The 22,957-nt window shown below is 38.8% G+C and overlaps 1 protein-coding gene across 5 annotated transcripts in view; it reads left to right on the top strand.

The window, feature by feature from the left end:
• Window positions 1-22,957, top strand: part of ITGA9 (integrin subunit alpha 9) — a 233,597-nt gene that overhangs the window by 174,015 nt on the left and 36,625 nt on the right. For all 5 annotated transcript variants that reach the window (XM_072033282.1, XM_027451383.3, XM_072033285.1 and 2 more), the window contains 5 exons: window positions 668-754; window positions 2,211-2,290; window positions 5,542-5,631; window positions 8,022-8,130; window positions 10,883-10,990. In XM_072033282.1, coding sequence (XP_071889383.1) covers window positions 668-754; window positions 2,211-2,290; window positions 5,542-5,631; window positions 8,022-8,130; window positions 10,883-10,990 — 474 coding nt within the window. The remainder of the gene's footprint in view (window positions 1-667; window positions 755-2,210; window positions 2,291-5,541; window positions 5,632-8,021; window positions 8,131-10,882; window positions 10,991-22,957) is intronic.

The following is a 22,957-nucleotide window of genomic DNA, read 5'->3' as shown; positions in this document are numbered from 1 at the left end:
CAGGATAAGGCTTCTCTAACATTTTCCTTTGCATTATGGACAGTGTTCATAGTCTTTCATTGCTTATCTTGAGGAGAGGCCCATCTCCCTAATTTATTTATGCCACCGTTGTATCGTTAAAGAAGGTTGGTACCCATATCATTGCAGCTCATCCTGTGAACCAGAGAGATCAGGGCGGTGAATAACACTAGGACCAGATGAAGTTTTCTCCAGCATCTGTGCCTGTCCTGATTTAGTCACTGTCACCCAATACAATTCTGTCTTCATAATACTGGGAAAACTGATGTGGAGAACCTGTATTCTAGAATATTTGAAAGCTCTTTTAAAAAACAATGGGAATAACTGATGGTCTGAGTTATCCAAGAACTTTGGGCTGGTCTCCTGGCTCCAGTGTGTTTAGTCGTGCCATATTTCCCCGTGGTCTGGCTCTCAGAGCAACATTCAGATGGTTGTCCACGTCTCAGTGCTGATCTTACTGAGGTGGAGTCAGGAAGTGCCTCATTGTGCCTTTCCTTATTCAAGGAGTATTAGATTTCTGGGAATAACAGTGCTACGATGGGAAATGTTTTGTTTTATAAGATCATTTCATCTCAATGATATTTATTGGTAATCCTTCTCTTATTCACCTCAAATCCATCATCTCAAGGTCTTTTTTATTTTCTTACAGGAGGAGCTGGGCATTGCCTGTGAGTTGTTGGAATCAGACTTCCTCAAGTGCAGTGTGGGATTTCCTTTCATGAGATCGAAATCTAGGGTAATGTTGTGATATTTTCATCTGCTGAGTGATGGTTTCTTCCTCTGTTTGTCTCCAAGGAGTAGTGGGAAGGACAATTTCTTTGTTAAACGTGTGTGGCTGATAACTTTCTGTAGTGTTCTAACCCAGATACTGAAGCCTTTCATTGTTGTGGGAAGGCAGATGTACTCTTTCCCACCAGATACATCCAATGGTGTAATACCCTGTGCATTGCAATTGAATGCTCTTCAGAAATGATGCAAGAGCTGTAGCTACCAAAAGCTTAAAATTTTCCTCTGCAGAAAAATAGGGAAGGATTCTGACTTACTTATATTGCCTTACTCAGTTTTTATGTTTGCCTACTTTCACTTTGTGCAACTGCATTCATATGAATAACATTGAAAATGCTGCAATAACTTTTTCATATTATGTTTTCCTGGTAGCTTTTTTTGTTTGTTTGTTTTGTTTTCTTGGAAGATTAGTAGAAAATGAACTAGTAGAAGATAGTAGAGGATGAACTATTTCGTAGTATTTACAAATCCAGCTACGTTCTTTCTGTCCCTAAAAAAAGCTGTACACCTGACTAACTCAGGAAGGTGAGAAGAGGAATAACTTCAGAATGACCAAACAAAATCAATGTAAAATTTTTCATAAAATTTAAATTTCAAAAATTACTCCTTTCTATTTGAATTGACATAGCATTTGACTTTATATGGAATTTTCTGTTACTGATCATTTATTTCTTAGAATGTAGTCTTTTGAAACATTTAAAAAGATTTAAAATACAGTGGAAAAAATACAGCAGCAAAATATTACCTGAAATGTAAGGATTTCAGTGTTTTGTTTCAGAATAACATAGTTGGGTTACCTCCATTTTTTTCAGTAAGCCATTGAAGTTAGCATGAATTCAGAAATTTTCACTTGGGTTTTTTTTGGGTACATAAATATTTGATGCAACAGCTTTTTTAATGTAGTGCTACAGTGATCATCAAGGTAGGTTCTCTATTCAAAATTGGCACCTGATTTTACCCAGTTTGATTATTGACCTGAATGGTGCTTTGACTCGTGCTGGTTGTTCTGGGTGTCAGTGCATGCCTATGACATGATCTTTATTCCCTGAAAATATCACTTCACCAGCAACTACTGTACACATCGGTGCTGAGGTAGGATTGGATAATGATCCCTTTAAACTAGAAGACACTTCCACTGGCAGATAATCTACTCCAAAAGTATCATTGAATGGCAGTTCTAATAAAGGCCTTTTCACAATGAAAGAAAAATTGGATTCTGTAGTATTTGAACAGATGAGCAATTCCTTAGATTTAAAAGCTACTCTACGGTAGAGGAGGCTCTATTAAATGTATGAAAGTGTGCTACATCTGCACAGCTAGACCAGTAAAATATATTTGAAGTTTTGGAATAAGTATGTTTTGAAAAAAAGTACAGTGTTTCTAAATACCATTTTGTCTTTGTGCAGTACGAGTTCAGTGTGATCTTTGACACAAGTCACTTGTCTGGGCAAGAAGAAACACTTACCTTCCTTGTCACTGCCCAAAGGTAAGAGAACCTTTGTACGTCCTGATGACTTGTATATTCTTCCTTGCATGATATGTGCATTGCATTTGTTTGGCAATAGTCTGATAGCGGTGACATGATATGATAGCACATTTATGGACAGTAAACGAGGTTAGATGGCTAAATGTGTGTATTTTGATAATACAGAGGAACCATGTGACTTACCTTCCTGAAAAATAAGGTGGGATTGTGTGTAGAGTTTGCTTGCCAGGGAGCTGTGATTCTGAAGGAGCATTTTGTGTTCTCTCAGTTGGAAGGCCCTTGTTTTTCTGTGCCCATCCCTTTGCTTGTGTATCAAGCTCAGTTCAGCTGTGCTTGACAATCAGAACCAGGCAGATCCACTTGTTCCAGCATTTGAATGAAATAAGCATGCTTGGATGCAAACCAGAAAAGAAAAATGCTTTCATCAGATGGTCAGGGATCTTACTGACAGTTTCCAAAGTTGATGTCTATTTTTTCCCCTCTCTGGATCTTTAGGAAGGTATGCCGGACTGCATGAAACAGCTGAATGGGGTACTGTGCTGGAGGTATTTGCAGCAGGCATTACGGTAGTGTGGTGCCAAATAGTAGCCAGTAACCTTAAGATATATGCATAGGAACTTCATCTTGGGCAAAATAAAAGATGTGACAAGTGCTCTGTGCCACAAAGAAGCAGACACCAGGGATGGTTCTGTCTCAGGCAGTGTCTGGGTGTTTATGGAAACCAACTGTAGCATAGCTTCATTAACCTGGGCCATAAACTGCCACTCTGAGGTGCTGAGTGTGGGACTGGTTGCTGCTTCCACTTACTGTGTGAACAGGCCAGCTTCATATCCTGCCACATCAAAGTCAGTATCTCCAGTGTGAACTCTCCTCCCCACTTTGATGATGCTTCAGAGGCCAGCTGGAGATGAGAGAGGAGATGTAGCAGTTGCTGAGAGAGTGCTCTTGTAGGGCGGCATCCTCCCCCTCCTGTGACAGCTGCAGGCAGGGAAAAAGATCTTGCAGCATGTGGTGCCAGCAGGAAATGCTGACAGTGAGACCTCACATCAGATGGGCAAGACCACGTCTTGCACGTTTAGACCAGTTTTATTCTCCACGAAGAGAAGTTGATCGTGTGTTCAGATGACCCTGTAATACCTCTAGGTCAGGGAGATGTATTGGGATCTGCCATGTAAATGCCAGCGGTTGCAAGGATAGGTCAGGAGTGCTTTACATTTGCCCAACCAGCATTTTCCAGGCTGTACCTCTCCTTTCCCTGCCTTGGATAGCACAGGGCTTTCCTCAGTAACCTCACTCCTCAAGATTTCTGTGCACTACCAGTGAAGAGGGTTAGTTGCTGCCTTTAGATGGAACAAATAAATATATAGTAGTTTGTACACATAGTGCAAATGATCAGAGGTATTAAAAGACTATTTTTCCTTTCAGAAGGATGGGCTGGAGGACAGTTGTGTTGTTCAGGATTCAGCTGAACCTCCAGCAACAGTGCAGTTCCCATTGCTGAATGGGAAACCCTCGTTTTCTCCATGACTTTGGCAAATTGCTCAATTCCCTTGCTGTCAAATAAGAGTAATAAAATGTTTCTACCACAAAAGTTGTTGGGCTTTAACAGGGAGCCCTGGGGTAAAGTCAGTGATAAGGAAATGGACAGGGAAATGTCCGTGTTGTACTGTGGTTAGACTGCAACGAGTGGGGACATTGTTCCCACACAAAACTGGAGCTAGTCCTGCAGAAATGTCTGGCATGGAAAAGCTGTTAGCTATACCACACTGTCACTGGAAACTAAGTATTACCCTTCAAGTGGCCACTTAACCTGTCCCTTGTAGCTGTAAATTTGGCAGTAGCATCTGTAGCAAGAGAGACTGGTTCTGTAGTGGGGGAGAGAGATCAAAGACTCAGCACTACACTAGGTCTTCATTTTTATTTTTGTTTGTTTGTTTATTTTAAACATAACTCTTCTGTTGCTTCCTGGAGTAAACTATTTTGCTGGAGCTAAATTCACCAAGCTATGTTTTCATTTTTTTTACAGTAACTGCTTCTTTTTAAACAGATAAACACATACATATGAACCCTATGCTAAATTCTACTTGCTTATTCTGCTTCTCAGCGTAATATCTTGGTATTTGAGATGAGAAATGTCTCCATTTTGATCTATTCAGAAGAAAAGCTTTTGTTGAGCCATAGCTTTGTTTAGCCAGTATAGCCAATGTGTCAGTCTCAGAAGGCTGAGCTGTATCTACATATATGTAGCCAACAGGCTCTGTTTTCATAACCTGATTGAGAAACTCATCATATGTGTGGTATCATTTGGGATGTTACTACCTGCTGTTGCCTCAGTGGTAATGTTCTGAAGTAAAGAGGATCATATCTTTTAACAGGTGGACTTGTGAGTAAATCTAATAAGCAGCAAGGCAAAAGCAATCAGAGTCACTGCTGAAGGAACAGGAAATATATGCAATATATTCTTCTTTTAAGCTGTCACCCACCAAGAGGACTCACCACCAGAATTAGAATATTTACAAGTTTGCCTGTTGGTCATGCGATTCAGGAACCTTTTCTGGACTTAATACACAAGTATTCACACTGAAATAAACCAACTTAAATGAGAGATGACTGCTCACTTTTCTCTTCCCTTCTGCTTTTGACCAGTGGTGGCAACTGGCTTTGAAGACACAAAGTAGAACTTCTTTCATTTTGACAATTAAAACACGCAGAGGGAGCAGAACAGCTGAGAGTTTGCAGCCAGTTCAGTATGAGGGTCTACATGCAAAGATGCTCATAGCAGTACCGAGACAATGCTGTGAAATAATGCAGCTACAGTAAAATGGCAGCTTCATTTACTGTCAAGAACCTCTGTGAAGTGTATGTATCCCTCCCAAACTGATGTGCAGTCAGGCTGGGATAAAAATCAACCATTTGAGTTGCTTTTGAAACATCCTTGTTTCTCTCCACTATGCATGATCACTGCTGTAGTTCTGTACTTTTGAACTGAGAACTTTGCTCAAAGATAGATTTATCAGCGTAAGTCTGCTTATGCCCCAGCCACAGAGGAAGAGCTGCAAAGCACGCTTCGTGTGTGTGCCCCCTCCAAAGAGGGATGAACAGAAGTAACAATCTTTAAGAGGCTTCTTAATGAGAGGCAACATCACTGGGAGAGGCTCAGAGTACAAAGCAGAGAGATGGTAGCTGTGTAACTGTGGTATGTTGTAAAGGCTGTGGTTTTACAGTGTGTTTATTTTTCCTTTGTGGCACAGTGGTAACCTAGAACACACAGAGTTTCTGCATGATAATACTCTAACCTTGTCAGTGCCCCTGATGCATGAAGTGGACTCATCTATCAATGGGTAAGTACTAGTCATCAAATGAAAACAAAATAATAACAGTCCTAACAATAACATCTCAGTCTCTCTGAGTGAAGAACTGAATTTTTCTCTTTGTTTACATGTAGTAAGAATGTTGCTTTTTCCTTGTTTCCCAGAGTCTGGAAATAAGGACAACCTCATTCATTATCTGGGAATTTTATTTGTCATTCCTTTCATTCCAGCACTGTACCTCTTTCTCACTCCGTTCTAGCTAGCACTGATTAGTTGTCATCTCATTTATAATAGGTATTTTAGTGACTATATTTGAATTCACGTGGTTTTGTGGATATGATGGACCTTAAAATAAAACAAAAATAGAAAAAGCAAATTGCCTCTTGTTCTTTAGGGCATGCCTTTAAAGATATGGTTGAGAATCACCAGGCCAAAGGTTAGGGTCAAATGTTCTGGGATTGTAAGGATCTTGGTGGAGTCTAGCTGTTTGCCTTTCTGTTTAATTTCACAATAAGAATTTGCTTCTGCTTCTGTCTCCTTTCCCACTCTCTCTGCTTCCTATTCTGCAAAGCGTCTGAATACCAGCCGAGGAACATCACTCACCCTTTGACTGTAATACTTATATAGCACATGCCCAGTCCCTGGGAGAGGACAGTGGTTAACAGAAACAGAGGAAAGAAGGTTACCTGCACTGGCATGTGATTTGGCTGAAAGGCTGGGTGTACTCAAATTCATGGCCAGGTCTAGATTTTACCATATAAAGATGATTTCCCCTCATATTGCATAGCAATAAAATCCTTTATTTATTGCCGCGGAAGTCAGAATGTGTGGAAGATATGTCTGAGCTTGCTCAGAGAAATGAAGAGTACTGTCAGATGTCACAAGATGATTAGCAAGGACAAAAATCTTCTATATACTGAGAACACAGTCCTAGCAGCATGCTCTGAAAGCTTTTGAATGCTTTCACACTTACGGATTGTGTAGAAATTTAACTCTGTATCCTTTGCTTCTTGATGCTTTGACACGGATTTTATACAGGTTTACAGATATGAAAGAAATAATGTGTCTTTAGATCTCTGCTCCGCACTTACAGAATACTGCAGGTGGAAAACACTGATACAGATTGGGCTTCTTTCTTTCTCTTCAGAATATACCTCTTAAAACCACAGGGTCTCTGAAGTTGTCAGCCCCACCCAACTGGCTATGTGGATTATTTTCTCCTTTCCCATATACAAAGCTTAGTTGATTCAAGTTCATGGAAATGTCCAACTACTGGGGAAAAGTTTGGTTTGTTGGAGGGTACAGCATTCCCAGGCAATACTAGGTAATACTAGTAATACTCTTTTTCAGACAGTATGTTTTTAAAGCTTAATTTTATTAGCTATCCTGCATTTGAGGCTGCAAGAGCAACCTTCATCCCTGGTCATAAATAGCCCTGAAGGGCTTGTCCCACATTTGGGAGAAGCCTTCTGGCACAACACTGTAGATGGGAGGAGTAAAATTTGTCTCCTGCTGCTTGCCCTAGCAATCCCTGGCACAGGAGGCAGGTCAGGAAACCAGAAAAAAAAAAAGGAAATGTAGCTAAACAGGCTTAAAATCCTATCTCAAAATAGTCTGATCAAAAGGACAGCCAAGGAACAAAGCAGAGTTTAGGCAAACCCTCGCTGAGGTCTGTCTGAAATTACACCAGGACCCTTTCCAGCCAGTGGAGCAGCCTAAGAGTAGGAGGAGGCACAAAGAATGCTTAAAGCACTCCTGGGCCTCCTCTCTAGGATTTCACAGTACTCTGTGGTGCTTCCAAGTTTTTTCTGATAAAACCCTACTGTGTTTTACGTTGTAATAAGGTGGTAAGAGTAGTTGAGAGAACTCGGCCTTTGCCACTGCAGCTCTAAGCAAGTCATATCCCCTCTGTTCTTCCCTTTAACCATCTGTAACTCATAAAGGTAGTGATAGCTAATGAGGGGTTTATTCATGAAATGCTCTTTTAACAGTAAATAAAAATGAAATGTTAGTTTAATGAATATGTTACTGAAAGTAATCCTGTTAGTAACTTCTTCAGACTAACTTGGTAGTGCAATGACTTCCTGTGTTACACAAGCTAAAGAACTTGCATAAATTATTATTGGCAGAGCCCATGGGCCCTGAGAAGAGGTTTTGTGATAGGAAAAGATAAAAAGAGAGATGTAATCAAAAGAAATATATTTCAGTTGGTGCTGGGATATTAAGCCTGGTCAGCTGAGATGCTGTTTATGTAGTCTAGTATTGTCAAGAGGAAATCAAATCACAAATAATAGATTAATGTAAAATGGTTCCATAGAATTTCCCATGGCCAGAAAGCAAGAGGTGAGATTCAGAGCCAACAAATATATTTAATTTTGGTGACAAGCACAACTTAATAAATACGTTTCTTGATCTTTCAGAGAAGTCTTTCCTACTTCCTTTTTCTATGGTGATTCTGTGGAAGCATCCAACTTTGTTCAGCTAGAAAACCACGAATGCCTTTTCCAGTCTCTCAACTTCACACTGCAGGTAAAACTGATCAATTGATCCTTTTTTTTTTCTTTTTTTTTCTTTTCTTTTTTTTTTTTTTTGTACTGCTTTGCTGCTTGACAGCACATTCTAATTTTATATCTCTTTTATTCTGAGTGTGGTATGGGCTTTAGTGCATGTTTCCATATCGCAGTATGCTCTGCAATGCATTCTTGAGCGGATGCCATATTTACAGTGTGCAGGGATGGTGCATTTCCTTATCTGAGTATATTATTACAAGGATTACAAATAGGGCATCTCACTTACATAGGAATGAAGCTGCTACTGTTTGTTTCTATTTTACCTTTCATCACATGCTGAGTAAAGAACTCTAGTTACTAAAGTGCCACATCTTAGATGCAGTCCCAGGTTCAGAAAGGAGGAATAATTCTTTTTAGCAGCTTGGTCATGGAGCAGAGGATTGGGCAGCCTACATCCATGAGAATGAGCACATACTATGCAAGGGATTCCAACTTTGCCAAATGCCCCTGGTATGAAAATGTTTATAGCATTACTAATGGGAGCATAGCACAGGGAAGAGAATGTAACACTAAAAATATGGTGTGAGAAGGTTTCATTATATGTCTCATAGCATATCAGTGTTATTCAAGTATTATCTACAGATTAAATTTCACTTGACGTTTTGTTGGGTTCCTGAAGTTGTAAAACATATGGAGCATTTATTGTAACAAGCTCTTGCAGTGGGACCAAAATGAACTTGTCTCACTGCCATGGCTGTCTCTATTACAACCACTTCACATCCTCTTTGACCACTAGATGGAACTAGGGAATGATATATAAGGCAGAGGCGTGGGAATTATTTATAGTGAAAAATAGTCTTTCGCCTTTTTTCCCCTTTCTGTTCTCCTAGGCATGAATGCCACTCGGCTTATAATGAATAACACATGTCTGCCTCCACGGACAGACTGTGGTCCAGAGCAATTAAGCCCCCACTGTCAAGCAGTGCCCTTAGCTATTTACTGAAAAGGAGTGAAAACAGGATTTCAGGACATTAAAGCTTTTTGTGAACCAGGCTATTAATTCTTGTGATTCTGATTTAATTCTTGAGGTTTTATAGGTCTTCCCCAGCCAGTTAGTGGTTAGAAGCAGATAAAGAACAGATGTACTGATGCTTTAACTAGATTATTATTTTCAATAAAACAAAGTGATAACAGGTAAGGAAGAGAAAACCTATATATTGGCAGACCCACCATTTGTCCTCCCCCATCCTCTTGTGTATCATGCACACACTTGTAAACTGCAATATTAAAAAGTTATTTTCCATATAGAAGTAGAAAATTATGCTGTAACAAGTCACAGATCTGCTCTCTAGTAACGTGATAAACCTCATAGCTGTGTGTGTCAGAAAGGGTAAAGTTTCATAATGGGCAAAGCATGGTTTGTATTACTGCTTAATTGTTTTTAATGGTTTGCCTGTCACTTATTAATCTCTTCCAGATGGAGAAAAGTAATAGTTTCTTAACCCAAAAAAAAAATAGAAAGATGATTTACAAAAGTGCAAAAATACTTTATAGGGTTTTTTTTATATGTGAAAATCTATACCATGTCAAATTTTAATACGGGAAGAGATGTATGCATCATTTTTTTTGGTAACACAATGTTCACTGAAAATGTCTTTTCTTCCTTAAGTCTGATAACTGATCTCAGTGAAATAATCAAGATTTTTTAAATGTTTTACATGAAACATTATGTTTGTATTTCATGAAGCTTTTACCATGCTCTATTGTAGTGGGATTGCTCCCCCTGCCTGGAGCCTCAGGGTTTTTGTAAGGATTTGGCATTGTGAACTGATTCTCTTTATCAGTCAGGCATTTCTTCAAATATAAACAGAGTTTGAAGAATGAAAAGTTGTTGTTTTTAATATCAGTACTTTACACAATTGAAGCACTGATTGCTACATTTTTTGACAGTACTATCTCAGTGTAGGTAAATATTCTAACAGGCTTAATGCTTTTAATGGATGCACTTATGCATGTGTTGTTAGAAACCACCAGGAAATATTTTTCCTGATTAAAAAAAAATGTAGATAGACATAAAAACTTATTTTTGTAGACAGATTTCCATGGATTTTTTTTTTTCTCTTTAGCAAAAATCCACAAATTTTGGAATTTTCACTGGATACTTTTTAGTGGTGGACTAGAAATTCTTTTGTTGAAAAGTTGTGGGGGATTTGATAGAAAGCCAAAGTTTTCCACTAAGAGTTTAATTTAATTGGAAACCCCAGATCTTGAATGGAAGTTGTTCACATGCATTTCCTGACAACTCAGTTCAGCAAACCCTAGTTAAAGTCAACATTACTTTGGGTTCTGCTCCATAATAAAACACATGCAGAATATAATGCAGTGGTTACCAGATGGAAATGAAAATGTTGGTAGAGACAGCAGTGTTTTTTACAGTCTTTTAGACTCTCAAAGAGTACTTGCAATATACAAGTATCTGTACATAAGATAATGTCATATGCTATTTGTATTGGTGACTGGTAATTATCCTGCAAAACTGCTTCTCACTTGATACATGAGCTGTGGTTAAAGACTTTTAGATAAATTAAACCTTTGATTTTATCTTGGTACTTACAAAAGAAGATTTTGTCTGAAAAGATTGAAAAGCAGGCATAAGATTAGATTTTTTCAAATTTACCTATTCTCCCAGCTCTGGTTGTACATTTTTTCCCATTTATGAGCAGTCATATATGTTTTGGTTTTTTATACACTTATATGCATATTTTTTATAGGTTTACAATGCTGGACCAAGCACTCTTCCTGGCGCTTTTCTTGACATTTCATTTCCAAACCGCCTTTCTGCTACTGGAGCTGAAATATTTCATGTTCAGCAGATGATGGTGAGTATATTACAATGTGCGTTGAGCCCAGAAAGATGCTGAGACCTATTAATGTCTGAAACAAAAAATGTCCAGCAGAACTAGATGAGTTGACTAATTGGGTTATTTATTTATTTATTTTGAGACAAAAAAAGGTTCTTCGTAGCTGAGGACAGATCATCAAAAGCAGCTGATCTCTTCCGAGCTGTTGACTGCTCCTTCTCACCTAGGGCAAGCAGCTGGTTGTGTTCGTGGTTTCCTATCATGTGTAAAACTGGATCAGGCTAATTCTGAAGGAAATGTGGAGAACACTTCCCAGAGTCATGCCTCTAAAGAGGATCGAGTCTTACTTTCAGAGTCCACTCTGGTTAAGTGGTGCATGTGATATATCAGCAGGATGTGTTACCAAGCCTACTTATGTTCCCTGTTTTTTCTAGGATCATCTTCAAAAACACTGGCTAGATCTGCATGCATTATCAGTGTATATTTTCCTATATTCTGTATTATAGTTTACTCTTTCTGACTGTTCTTTTAACCAATGTAAGAATTTATTAAGAGAAATTTATTCTTTCAACATAACGTTTTTCAGAAGATGATTTTGTGTCAACTACAAAGAAAACCAAAATAATTTGTGGTAAAGACACATTCTTAGATTTCATTTTTAATATTTATTACTTCCAAAGCTTTTGTTAAACCACTAAAATACCGTCATTTATACTGTGGTGGCCAACAGAGGGAAACCTCACTCCTGAGGTAAATTTATTGTTGAATTTCAGAGTAATCTGTTTTTATGAGACAAAACCATCTCTTTCCTTCAGCTCATTGTTTATTTGAATAGAAATATTATACTTTCTTTGTGGCTAGCTACTTTTCTAGCCTTTTAGGCTGAAAGGTATAATCTGCCCTCATACACAGGTAACTGTGTTACTGAATTAATATGAATACAGATCTAGTAAGACCTTTCTGAGCAGGTTTCTAAGATCTGTGCTATTGATAGGTATGGTATATATATGGATCACAGATGGGGCTCAAGACAGAAACAGGTTTAGGATATTGGATGAGGCACCAGCATTGTATAAACTGAGTTGATTCTCCAGCTAGACTGAAATAATACTCCATCCTATGTCTCTTTTTTCCTTGACATTGCATTTCAGTGTTTCATTTAGTCCAGCCATGTATGTGGAAATCCACATTCCCTTTGCCACATTGCCTATCAGAGGATCCTGACCCATGTCCTTGTCTTGTCCCATCTCTGTATGCTGCCTGAACGCATATCTGTGGTCACATGTCATGTGCTTACAACCCCACCAGAGAGGTGGGAGTCTCCTTAACAGATTTTCTCTGCCTGGACTCTGTCTCCTCTTGAGTCGCCCATCCTATGTTCTCCTGGGCAGCCAAGAGAGAGGGATAGCAAATTCAGCCTGTCTAATTGAGGGTGTGTTGAATTCCTTCCAGGCATTGATTGCTTTTTGATGCTGACTCTTCTAGAAATCAGAGCAAATTGTCTTAGACAAGACACCTGTTTTGCATGCTTAAATTAGCTGTATGCTACCCACAAGGTATACAAGGAGTAATTTCCAAACAATTTTCATTGTTTCTACTCAAGACCCCAAGTTGCACTGACAAGGTTAGGATGGCCTATATAGTTTTGAATAGCTATTAGAAGAAAAAAAAAAGAAAAAAAAAAAGAGGCAAGAGCCTTAAATCATGCATTTAACTTGTAAAAGAGCTTCATGTTTTTTATTGCTGTTGTTGCATGCTATGCATGCTATGGCTTATCTAGACGAGGTCCAGCTGGTCAGTGTGGCATCAGGTACCATGCTAGTAAATGCTTGTAGGGTTTGCATCCTTTTTCTGCAACAACTGTTGTGTTTTTACCAGCATTATCTGACATTTTTCTTCTACTTTTTGAATTATATTTGTAGAAATTTCCAACTACTGTTGTGAGACTTATTTGCCTTGTAGGCTGAAGGGTAGTAGTAGACACGTGTGACTTTATGTATCTTCATGAAATGCTGGTGTACCCTGTATTATTTCAACCAATGCTTTGGAATATATGGTCAGTAGGAGTCTAATACATGATTTCCTGAGCACCTCTGACATGTCCATAAATGTTATCCAAGCAAATCCTGTCTGGGTTAGTGGCTATCCCTGCTTTACAGATAAATAATTGAAAAAAAAAATAGTTTGCCTTAGGCCACAGAGGAAATTTATGTCAGAGATGGGCACTGAACCCACGTCTCCTGTGTCCTAGTATTGTAACAAGAAAAGCATCCTGCCCTTCTCTCTTGCCTGTCTCCCACTGAGTTTTTATTGACTGAAAAGAAAACTAAAATCGTGCACTTTTTCATGCTTTCTCATACCAACTATACAACAACAACAAAAAATCAAAACTAAAATCTGCAGATTTGAATGACCTTTGGAAAATGAGTTTGAACAGATATTTTTCAAAAGCATTTTTGTATGCCTATTTATTAACGTTTTCAAGCTTTTGTTTACTTTGAACTTATGAGAAACCAGGCTGTAGCAAAGGTTATAGAGTCCTTTCAGACAGCACAAAGGGTTCTGTAATTACACATTTCTCCAGCTGGCCTAGGTGTCAGTGTTACTGGACCTTTCAGAGTGACTGTCAGTAAAACAGCAGATCAGGAATTGTCACTTATCTGTAACTTAAACTGTTGATACAGCATTTGAGATTTGGTGACATTATGCTTTTGCTTTTTTTTTTTTTTCTTTATTTCCTCTCTCTCTCTTTTTTTTTTTTTCTTTTTTAAAGCTAATAAGGCTTTCGGCACTTCTCTAGTGTGTAGTATGGTAGGGAAACTTATGGGTAAAAAAGCATAGTAAGTATGAGTTTGTGTCTCAGATATACATAAACCTCACAGGATAATGCCAGGAGCTAATTCCTTCATATTGTGTTGACTGATCTAGCCTTTCATTCCATCACAAAAAATAATAAAAGGAAGAAAGTCACATGTGGCCTGCTGGAATGGTCTACATCTCTGGGAGGTGTTAATATGAATTATTACCTTGCTGCTCCTGGAGGAAATGACAGCCCTCATGCTTCCTCTGTTCCTGTTGCTCTAAGCTTTTGCTTTATTGCAGAAACTACTTTAAGATTTTCTTTCAGAGGAATTCAGGTCACAAAGATATTTTGACATCCGGAGCTCCACTTTAGAGATGTTCAGACTCTTTTCAAGGGAGTCTAGGGAGTTTATGCAGCACAAATCCCCAACAAAACCCCCATAAAAGAAAGGAAATAAGTAAACAGTAAAATCCAGAAATAGAAGAAAATTGATAATTGAAAGAAAATTAGAGACTTAACAATTGAATATACCCCTTTCAGAAATTTTAAACAACATGGAAATGTTAGAAATTTTGCAAGTGAATTTAACTAGTAAATTTCACCACTGACATTGATTTTGCATAGTATTTGTCAGTCTGCAGTGGTAGATGATGTTTTGGAAGCCAGTAAGACAAACTGCTTTTATGTATTTTTGTATTTGCTCTCTTGGAGAAGCTTTAAGGCGGGTTAAAAACATAATTAATGAAATACCTGAGCTTGTTGGTAAAAGTGTTAGGATTGTCACAGTACAGGTGATGACACTGAAAGCTTCACCTAGAGTACAGGAGAGATAGTGTTAACAGAAATGTAGATTCTCTGCTCTTTAAGCCACTGATTATCTGTTTTTTTCACAAAGGAAAACAAGGCTCATTATACTTGTCTGTGTTTTGGTTTTGAACTGAAAGATTAATAATTTCCTTTGGGTATCCAGATAATTTGGAGAGCAAGGGAAGCACTACTTGACTTGCCAGCCAAGAAGCTGCTTTCCAGGGCATCCAGAAAAATTTTCACTATGGGAGTTCCTACCAAATTAACCAGAGTATTTCCTGAAGCTGTTGATAAATTAGCAATAAATCCAGGATTGCCCCAATGCTGGCTTTATGAAACTGGATAGGATTGTTGCATTCCCACTTATTTTATTTCCAGCAAAGGTGAACACAATTATGAGGAACAAGGGACCAACAACTGGAGACATAATTTGTTTAAACCAGAAGCCAGTTGCAATGCAAGCAGATGATCCTCACCCCTCCTCTGGAGGAACCAGGCTCTGCAGGGCTGACAAGTCGTTCAGATAATTGTCCTGGTTCACACCGTGCAGCTTTAATTCTGGTAACAAGGGCCCCATGCACTCATGTTTTTTTGGAATAAGCTAGCTGCTACTGCAAGCATTCTGCTGCTATATTTGGCATTGGTGTAGCCTCACCTTGTATACTGTGTGTAACGCTGGGCACAATATAAACAAGGATGTTAAGGTCCTTGAAAGTGTCCAGAGGAGGGCAACAAAGCTGGTAAGAGGGCTGGAAGGCATGTCCTATGAGGACATGAAACATGTCTAGTCTGGAGAGGAGAAGGCTTAGAGGAGACCTCCTTGCAGCATCCTCCTACAATGTCCCAAGGAGGTGAAGTGCAGAAGGAGGCGCTGGTCTCTATTTCCTGGTCGCTGATTACAGGACATGAGGAAATGGCACAAAGCTGCGCTGGGTAGGTTCAGACTGGATATAAGGAAAGAATTCTTTACCATGAGCATGGTAAACACTGGAACAGGCTTTCTAGAGGGGTGGTTGATGCTCTGTGCCTGTCATTGTTCAAGAGGTGTCTGGACAATGCCACCAATAACACGCTTTAACATTTGGTTAGCCCTAAAGAGATCAGGCAGTTGGACGAGATCTTTGTAGGTCCCTTGAACTGAACTCTTCTATGTTCTAAGCATCATGCAGGCCAGCAAGCAATGATTCTGTGAGCATGTTTAGATGAATCAACACCGAGGATGAAAAAAAAAAAAAGTTAACATTACTGAGATAGGAATCCTGTTAGAAACTGAGGTGCAGACATTGAAGCTCATTCTCTTCAAAGAGTTTGAAGTCTGGATGATGAAATAAAGGGAAATTCTGAGAAAAAAAGGGAGAAGAAAAGAAGTACAGTCTTCAGTTTTCTGATGAGAAAGTTACTCCCAGCATGTAAATTTTGATACCTAAGTGTAATAATGACTGTTGTAGTAATTGCTAGTAATAGAATATTTTTAATTACAATGTTGTATTACTAGTAATTAATGGAGAGAAGTAGGAATAGAAGTAACTTTGTAAAAGCATCTGCCTGTCTCCACTGACAATATAAAAAATAAATAAATCTATTCTTCTTGAGTTTCCACTAAGTCTTCGATATTTATCTCCAGAAAGAAATGGGTTAAACTTTGGTCTTGTGAGTCCTGCTTCTGCTCACCTTGAGAGTGCTAGTTATCTCAAGTCTCTCGCTCCTGGCCCAGTTTTCCCCTCACTCTTTGGTTTGAGACCAAAGGAAAGAATCCTTCTCTTGGAAGGACAAACAAATCTCCTCCAGTTGTCCTATTATGCTTGGCATATTTATTTCCATTCCTTCTGTCTGAGCAGGTGAGACCTGGATTGTGCCTGTATGAAAACTGGGTATCAGTAAAAGCTGGGCTGGAAATTCAGAAGCATGGAGGAATTGAAAAAAATTCACTTTGCAAGTTGCCTTTGAAGTTAATGGCTGCCTGAGCATGGGACTGTAGAGTAGCCTGTCATGTTCAATAAGGAAAGCTCTTGAAATAAACATGATTTTATTCATGTGAATGTTGAAAAAGTAAAATGGAGTGAGTTCCAGAGTCTCAAGTCCTTCGTGGCTGATGACAGGTTACATTTTTAAGGCCAGTTTTGTGTAGCACCCATGTCATTCTTCTTCCTGCCATTTGCACAGTAACATCTATGAGGAGCAGGAAAACGTGCAAGAGAAGAGTTAGAGCTTACCGTCTTGTGAAAGGTCCCAGGCTGTGTGTGTTTTTTCTTCAGTTGCATCTTTGAGAGATCTTTGCACTTTTAAAAACATAAATGTAATTTCTGCCTGCTTATTATATATAGTTTGCTATACTCCAGCATAAGAATATGATGCTTTGGCAACTGCACTGCTGATGTTTAAAACTGTATACAAAGGGAGACTGCCAGAGCTCTCTGAAATGGTAGCTGTGTGTGAGTGCTCTTTGAAGTACCTCATGAGATTCTCAGGCTCACTAGTACATGCTCCACTTACTAAGGCAAACCTTTGTATTTATCTTGATGTAGAAAACCCCTTGTTTGTTGGCAGCTAGTTTAAAATCGTTTAGTTTGTGTCTTTTGAAGTTGCAGGTCTTGGCTCTGAAAGCATATATACACAGTTCCAGCATGTGAAGATGCAAATATTTGGTGATAGTACTTTACGTAATAAAATGTGGTTCCAGCAGTTATTTATGCTGCTGCTGGTTGCCACCATTGATACCATGTTTGTGTAGGAATGTTTTGGGTTTACACCAAGAATTATTTTAGCCCTTTGTATTAGTCATCCCCCCTGTGGTCTCTTCATTTCAGTGAACGCTATACTCACAGTCACATACACATATTTTGGCACTGTATTTAAAAGACATAGCTAGATTGCTGCAGGAAATTATTCATTCCAGGGAGTGTATTGTACAAAACTTGGTGACCTTCCTGCCTCCTTCACTTTAATTGCTTCTTTAAATGACTGTTCCAAAACATTTTGCATAGGAGTTGAAGGTGGTTCCCCACCACCACCCATTTAGAGCATCTCCATGATAGCAATCGAATCAGACTTTTCCTGGGAGCCCTGTCACTTGCAGGAGAAACTGGTGCATCTGTTGTGCCCTGGCATGACTGCAAGGAGAGGCAAGAACGTACACCATGTTCCAGCACAGCATGGTCACCTCTAGGCATGGGAAATGGGAGCCCAAAGCGGCTCAGAAAGAGCTCTCATAAGCACCTTCCCAACGTCAGCGTGATAAACTGAAGCTCCTTCAGTGAAGAGGAACTCATTTCTCATTTAAGATTTTGTTATACAGGAAAGGGTGCCTGGCCATAAAATTGTTTCCTGAGCTAGGATCTTAAAATAAATCCAAAGTGGAAAAAAAAAAATGACATTTTGCTTTATTGGAACCATTTGATTGCTATACAGAAGTCATGTCCATAGTTCCTATTTTCATGAAATTCCAGTTTGAAATTCCAGTCTTGAAAATTCTGTGTGAGATTCCAGTTTTGAAAAAGATGCCTGGTTTGTCTTTTTATACAACTGAATTTCAGGTAAAGAAAGAAGCCTTACCAAGTGAACTGGATATATAAACCAGCTCATAAGAGGATTCACAAAGGAAGCAGGAGGTTTGGTAGATAGCACAGTAATCAGAAGTTTTGCTGAGGTATAGAAAAAATATACAGTAGGCTTTTTTTTAAGCTTCCTAGACAGAGAATTCCCTTGTGAAGGACCTACTGAATGAGGGAAGATGAGTCAACATTTTTAACATTTAATGTAAATTAATTGTATTTTAGTTATTGAATGAATATGAGAGTTGCATTCTTTCATCATTTTCCAATGGTTGAAGTTGTTCCTGCCAAAAAACAATGAAGGAGGAAACTCAGGAAAGAGTTGACTGATTAATTGTTTTAACATACATGCCTGCCTTAAATGCTGAATCATAAGCTAGCCTTTTTCTTTTATAAATAACATACAAGATACTTGGTTAAAATGATAATTTGGAAACTAAGGAAGAGTTGAAAGCAATGTTGTTTGTGTGTATAAAATCTCCCAATGGAGAAAGATGAAAGGAGAGTTTCCCTCACGGATCATGTGCCTGAGTGTGAATAAGCACGTTGTGTTGGATGTCTCTGCTGCCTTCCCATCTTGGACAAGGTACCAAATAACATCAAAAGTATTAATAAACCATTCCTTGGAGAAATGGGAACTCTGAGGATGTCCTGGAAACAAAGGACATTTACGTAACTTAAAATACTTACTCTTTTAATGAGGATGACTCATTTAACCTTCAGGTGTCTATCATAGATGAACGAGACTCTTCACTGGAGGTTTCACCTTCTCTCCACTGCCTCTGAAGTGACCTGGGGTGACTGATTTTATATATCTTTCTAATGCATTCAAATATCTGCTGTGGTGAAATGTCCATCCAAATTGTTCAAGCCCTGCAGGGAATGTATTTATCTGCTTCCTATTCAGAGCTTTTCATCCTAATATTAACACAGCCCATGAGGAAAGTCCAACAAGTAGGTAAAGAAATCTCGTGCATTTAAAGATGTGTTCTGCATCATAGGAAAGGCTTTAGAAATGAATATAGCTGAAACCTAACTAAAAGAGCACTGAATTCCAGGTGATCTCAGAGGCTTTTTAAAATGAGATGTACCTTGAGATGTATTTTGATACCTCGTGTTGATTAAGTAGTTCATAACAGGGAGAGGGATTGTGCATGTCAAAGACTCCTGTGTTTCAGCTGTTAAAGGCTTATATATCATAAGAAGCACATGTTAAACGTAAATTGTCACTTTAGTTTCCATGTAAGGTATTCATTCTTATGCCTGAACTCTCTGTGGAAAGCACAGATGTGAGTGCTCAGTTTTTCTTCCCACTGCATTCATGTGGTGATGCCCTCTGTCCTGGAGAGAAACCACTGTCTTGCAAGTCAGGTACTTTAAATCAGAAAATCGTGCTCTTCTTACTAAACCGTGTAAATCTCACTAGCCCTTAACAGTAGTGCTTCTGTGCAGTTCCACTAAATATGCACAATGTGGTTGCAGGGCCAGTGCCTGTCTGGTGATGGTAAGTGCTTCAGGATTATGCTGATCTAACCCAGCTCTTTAATTAAGCTACACAGTTAAGCACGTCAAAAGTACATCTTGCAAGCATTTCTGACAGGTTAGCACAGATTTTGGCCAAATGTGCTTCTGGTGTTCCCCTTCCAGCTGAAGGAGCAGGAATCAGAGCTATGGTGGGGTACTTTTCTATCATAATTTAATGCTTTAACATCTCTACTTTGCTGTTTAAATTTTGCATTTCCTCATGGCCGTGCGTGCTTCCCTATTGGATGAGTCTGTGGAGTACTGCTTTTCCTTATCAGCGTTGCTATTTTCAGTCAAAATCTTTCAAGTGTTGTGTAAAATGGGTTAATAAAAAAAAAATCTTCTCTGTTGTTTCAGTGGCTCTTAAATTTATTGCTAGAATCAACAGAACTGCTCTGACTCAAACATATTTCATTATCTGTGAATATTAAACATTTTTGGCATATGGAGCAAGTACTCAAATAACATATTTACATAACTTATTTGTCTACTGTTGAAAGTCTGACCTTGTCTGGAATTTCTTGTCGAGCCCTTTTTTTTCCTTAGTGTGCGTGACATGTGAGATTGCCATGCCTATCATTTCATCTCTGTTGCATTCACCTGCTATCAGGTGAATCAGTGCCTTTGAGTCAGGACACAGATACACATTTTCTCCCTGATATTAGGGTAAATGCACTATGGTTAGCAAGAAAGACAAATAAAAGAGGATCTGTTATTTATTATCCAATTTGCAAACTTGAACCACTGATTAGGCATACATACATTAAAAAAAAAAAAAAAGTAAAAAAGCTTTAAAAAAAATAAGCAGAAATATGTATAAACTATCTGGCAGCAATTTCAATAAGACTACAGCCAAACTATCCTTTGGAGCCAGCGTACTCCAAGGCTGATGAGAAAGGCATCTGTTTCAGAGTTGAACAATGCTAACAATTTTGTGAAACAACTGACCTGCGTTCAGCCCTTGGTCATGTTTTCTGCAGCTGAGTCTGCTGTTCCAAGTATCTTGTGTCTCATGATGTTTTCCCTGAACTTGGCCCCATGCTTTTTCCTTGTTCAAAGGTGGGTTTGGTCTCATCACATGCCCTCACCACTGGATTTTGCCTTCTTACTTGTTTTGTATTAGCTTAGTTTTCTTGGCTTCCAGACTCTCACTAACAACTGATGATGATTCAGCTCAAGAGGGGAATCAGACTTACTGGAAAAGCCTGGAAATTTTAAGTTCTAATACTATAATGAATTCCTTTGCATTAGTGGAAATCTAACGCTGTCTATAAGGAACAGACTGAAGACGTTTGCTTGCCTGTTTATCTTGTAAAATGCCAAACATTAAATATGGGATTAGTGCTCAGCTTCTTATATGCAGCAACACAGCAGGGAGATTGTACTTAATGCTTTGTTGGGAGCGACAGCTACTTTCCTCTCATTTTTCAGTCTCATTCCTCCAAGGGACTTGTATCGTATGCACATACTTAACCTCATACCAACTGCCAATTTCCAGTTTTCTGTACCTGGTCCTCAGCTGACCTTTCCAGTCTAATGTTTGGAAACTGTATTTCATTCCCCTCTCCTAGATTGCCATCTTGTGCAGGATACAGGGCTTTAGGAAAAAAAAAAAAAGGTTCTCATCTTTGATGCATGTTCAACAGTTCGAGATAAAGTCTAGAGAGTAGCTACAGATAAGAAGAAAGGGTGTTATGTGTCCCCTTAATGTGGGAGACAGAGCTGACAGGAGAAAGTGAATGTACTGAGGCTGCAAATATATTATTTCTCCTAGAAATCCCAAACCAAATGAACTTATATCTGACCTGGAATACAGGCAGTATTGCATTGATGCTAGGTTACCCTCTGTGTTCTCTAGGAGAGAAATGGTGATTGTCCTCCTTGCACTGGTACTACCTTGCTAGAGCACCAAGCTCAACCCATAAATCCATGCACGTGCAGGACAAGTCAGAGGATGATACTTGTCTTATGTAACAAATCCAACATTTGTCCAGCCCTATTAAATATCCTATGCTTTTTTTTTTTTTTTAAGGATGTGATGCACGTGTTGCATCATAAAACATGTCAAATTGTCATTGCATAAAACATGTCAAATACTTGACATGTTTTACATACAACCTTCACTCTGAAATGTCCTCCCACCACTTTCTTTTAAGGATAGTGTAAGCTGATATGGTTAAAATCATTGCTATGTTACAGGTTTGCCCCTGCTCTGCAAGACTTCTCAAATATTCAGCATCCACTGAAGAAGCCCTATGGGAATTAATTCCTTTTGGCAGATACAGCATTCTTAAAGCATGAAGTAATCCACATGCTTTCTCTAGTGGTTACGTCTTGTCTCTGAGAAGCTTAGTGGTTTGTGCTGAGGACACAAAATTGGCAGAGTAACCCACTGTGTAGGCTGTAATATTTAAATTTTGTCTCTCAGTCATGTTAATGGGCCCTGTAATGGGACAGTGAGTTCCAGTAAATTAATAAAGCTGGAGACTGACTTGTCTGAATGTGTGGTTGTTGATGGGTAGGATAGGAAGCGTAAGTGATTGTCTACTTTTCTACACGATGACAGATTAGAAATAATGCTAGCTATTGCAGAGTTATGGTAATCTTTAGAGACCTGTTGTGCAACGCACCAATGGCAATCCTCAGACTTTTATCTCTTCGTGTTTATGCATGTTGCATGTATATGCACACGTTGAATAGAACAGGAGAATACATGCATATGTATGTCTGTGATTGAATAGTGGTGTTCAATTCCTTAGATTTTGGATGAGTATGTAGATAAATCTCTTCTTAAAAATCACCACAGCTGGAATCAGGCCTGATTAGGTGTTGAAAGGACGTGGCACCCAAAATAACTTCTTCCTCTTTGAAAAATGCAGATGAATATTCTGGCATCCATGGATGTTCAAGAATGCAAGTGAGCTCTCAATGATGGGTGTACATTTTATCCCTCTGCTGTTCTCTCATGTTTCCCTTTACCTTGGGCTGCGCAGTGTAACAAAAGTACTTTGGGGCTTGAAGTAAATCTAGAAAAAAAAATAATACATAGGATGCACTGACATTAGGTGTTTTTTTTTCAGCATATGGCAAATTATTCCTAGAGAATTAGAATGACTTTTCACAAAGAGAATCTGGTAAAAAGAAACAATTGTCAGTAAAATCTTGTGTGGGAAGATTTTGCTTTTGTTCTTGATGTTGGAGATTGGACTGTATTGCCAGTGTTCTGGGCTGCAAATAATTTTATACAGGTTTTAAAATGGGTGAGTGCTTTCTGGAAAAAGGAATGAAATAACCTCCAGC

This window comes from Anas platyrhynchos, chromosome 2 (genome assembly GCF_047663525.1).
Source record: "Anas platyrhynchos isolate ZD024472 breed Pekin duck chromosome 2, IASCAAS_PekinDuck_T2T, whole genome shotgun sequence".
In the NCBI taxonomy this organism is placed as follows: Eukaryota; Metazoa; Chordata; class Aves; order Anseriformes; family Anatidae; genus Anas; species Anas platyrhynchos.
The sequence above is the reverse complement of the archived record's forward strand: the minus strand, read 5'-3'. Positions and strand labels throughout refer to the sequence as shown.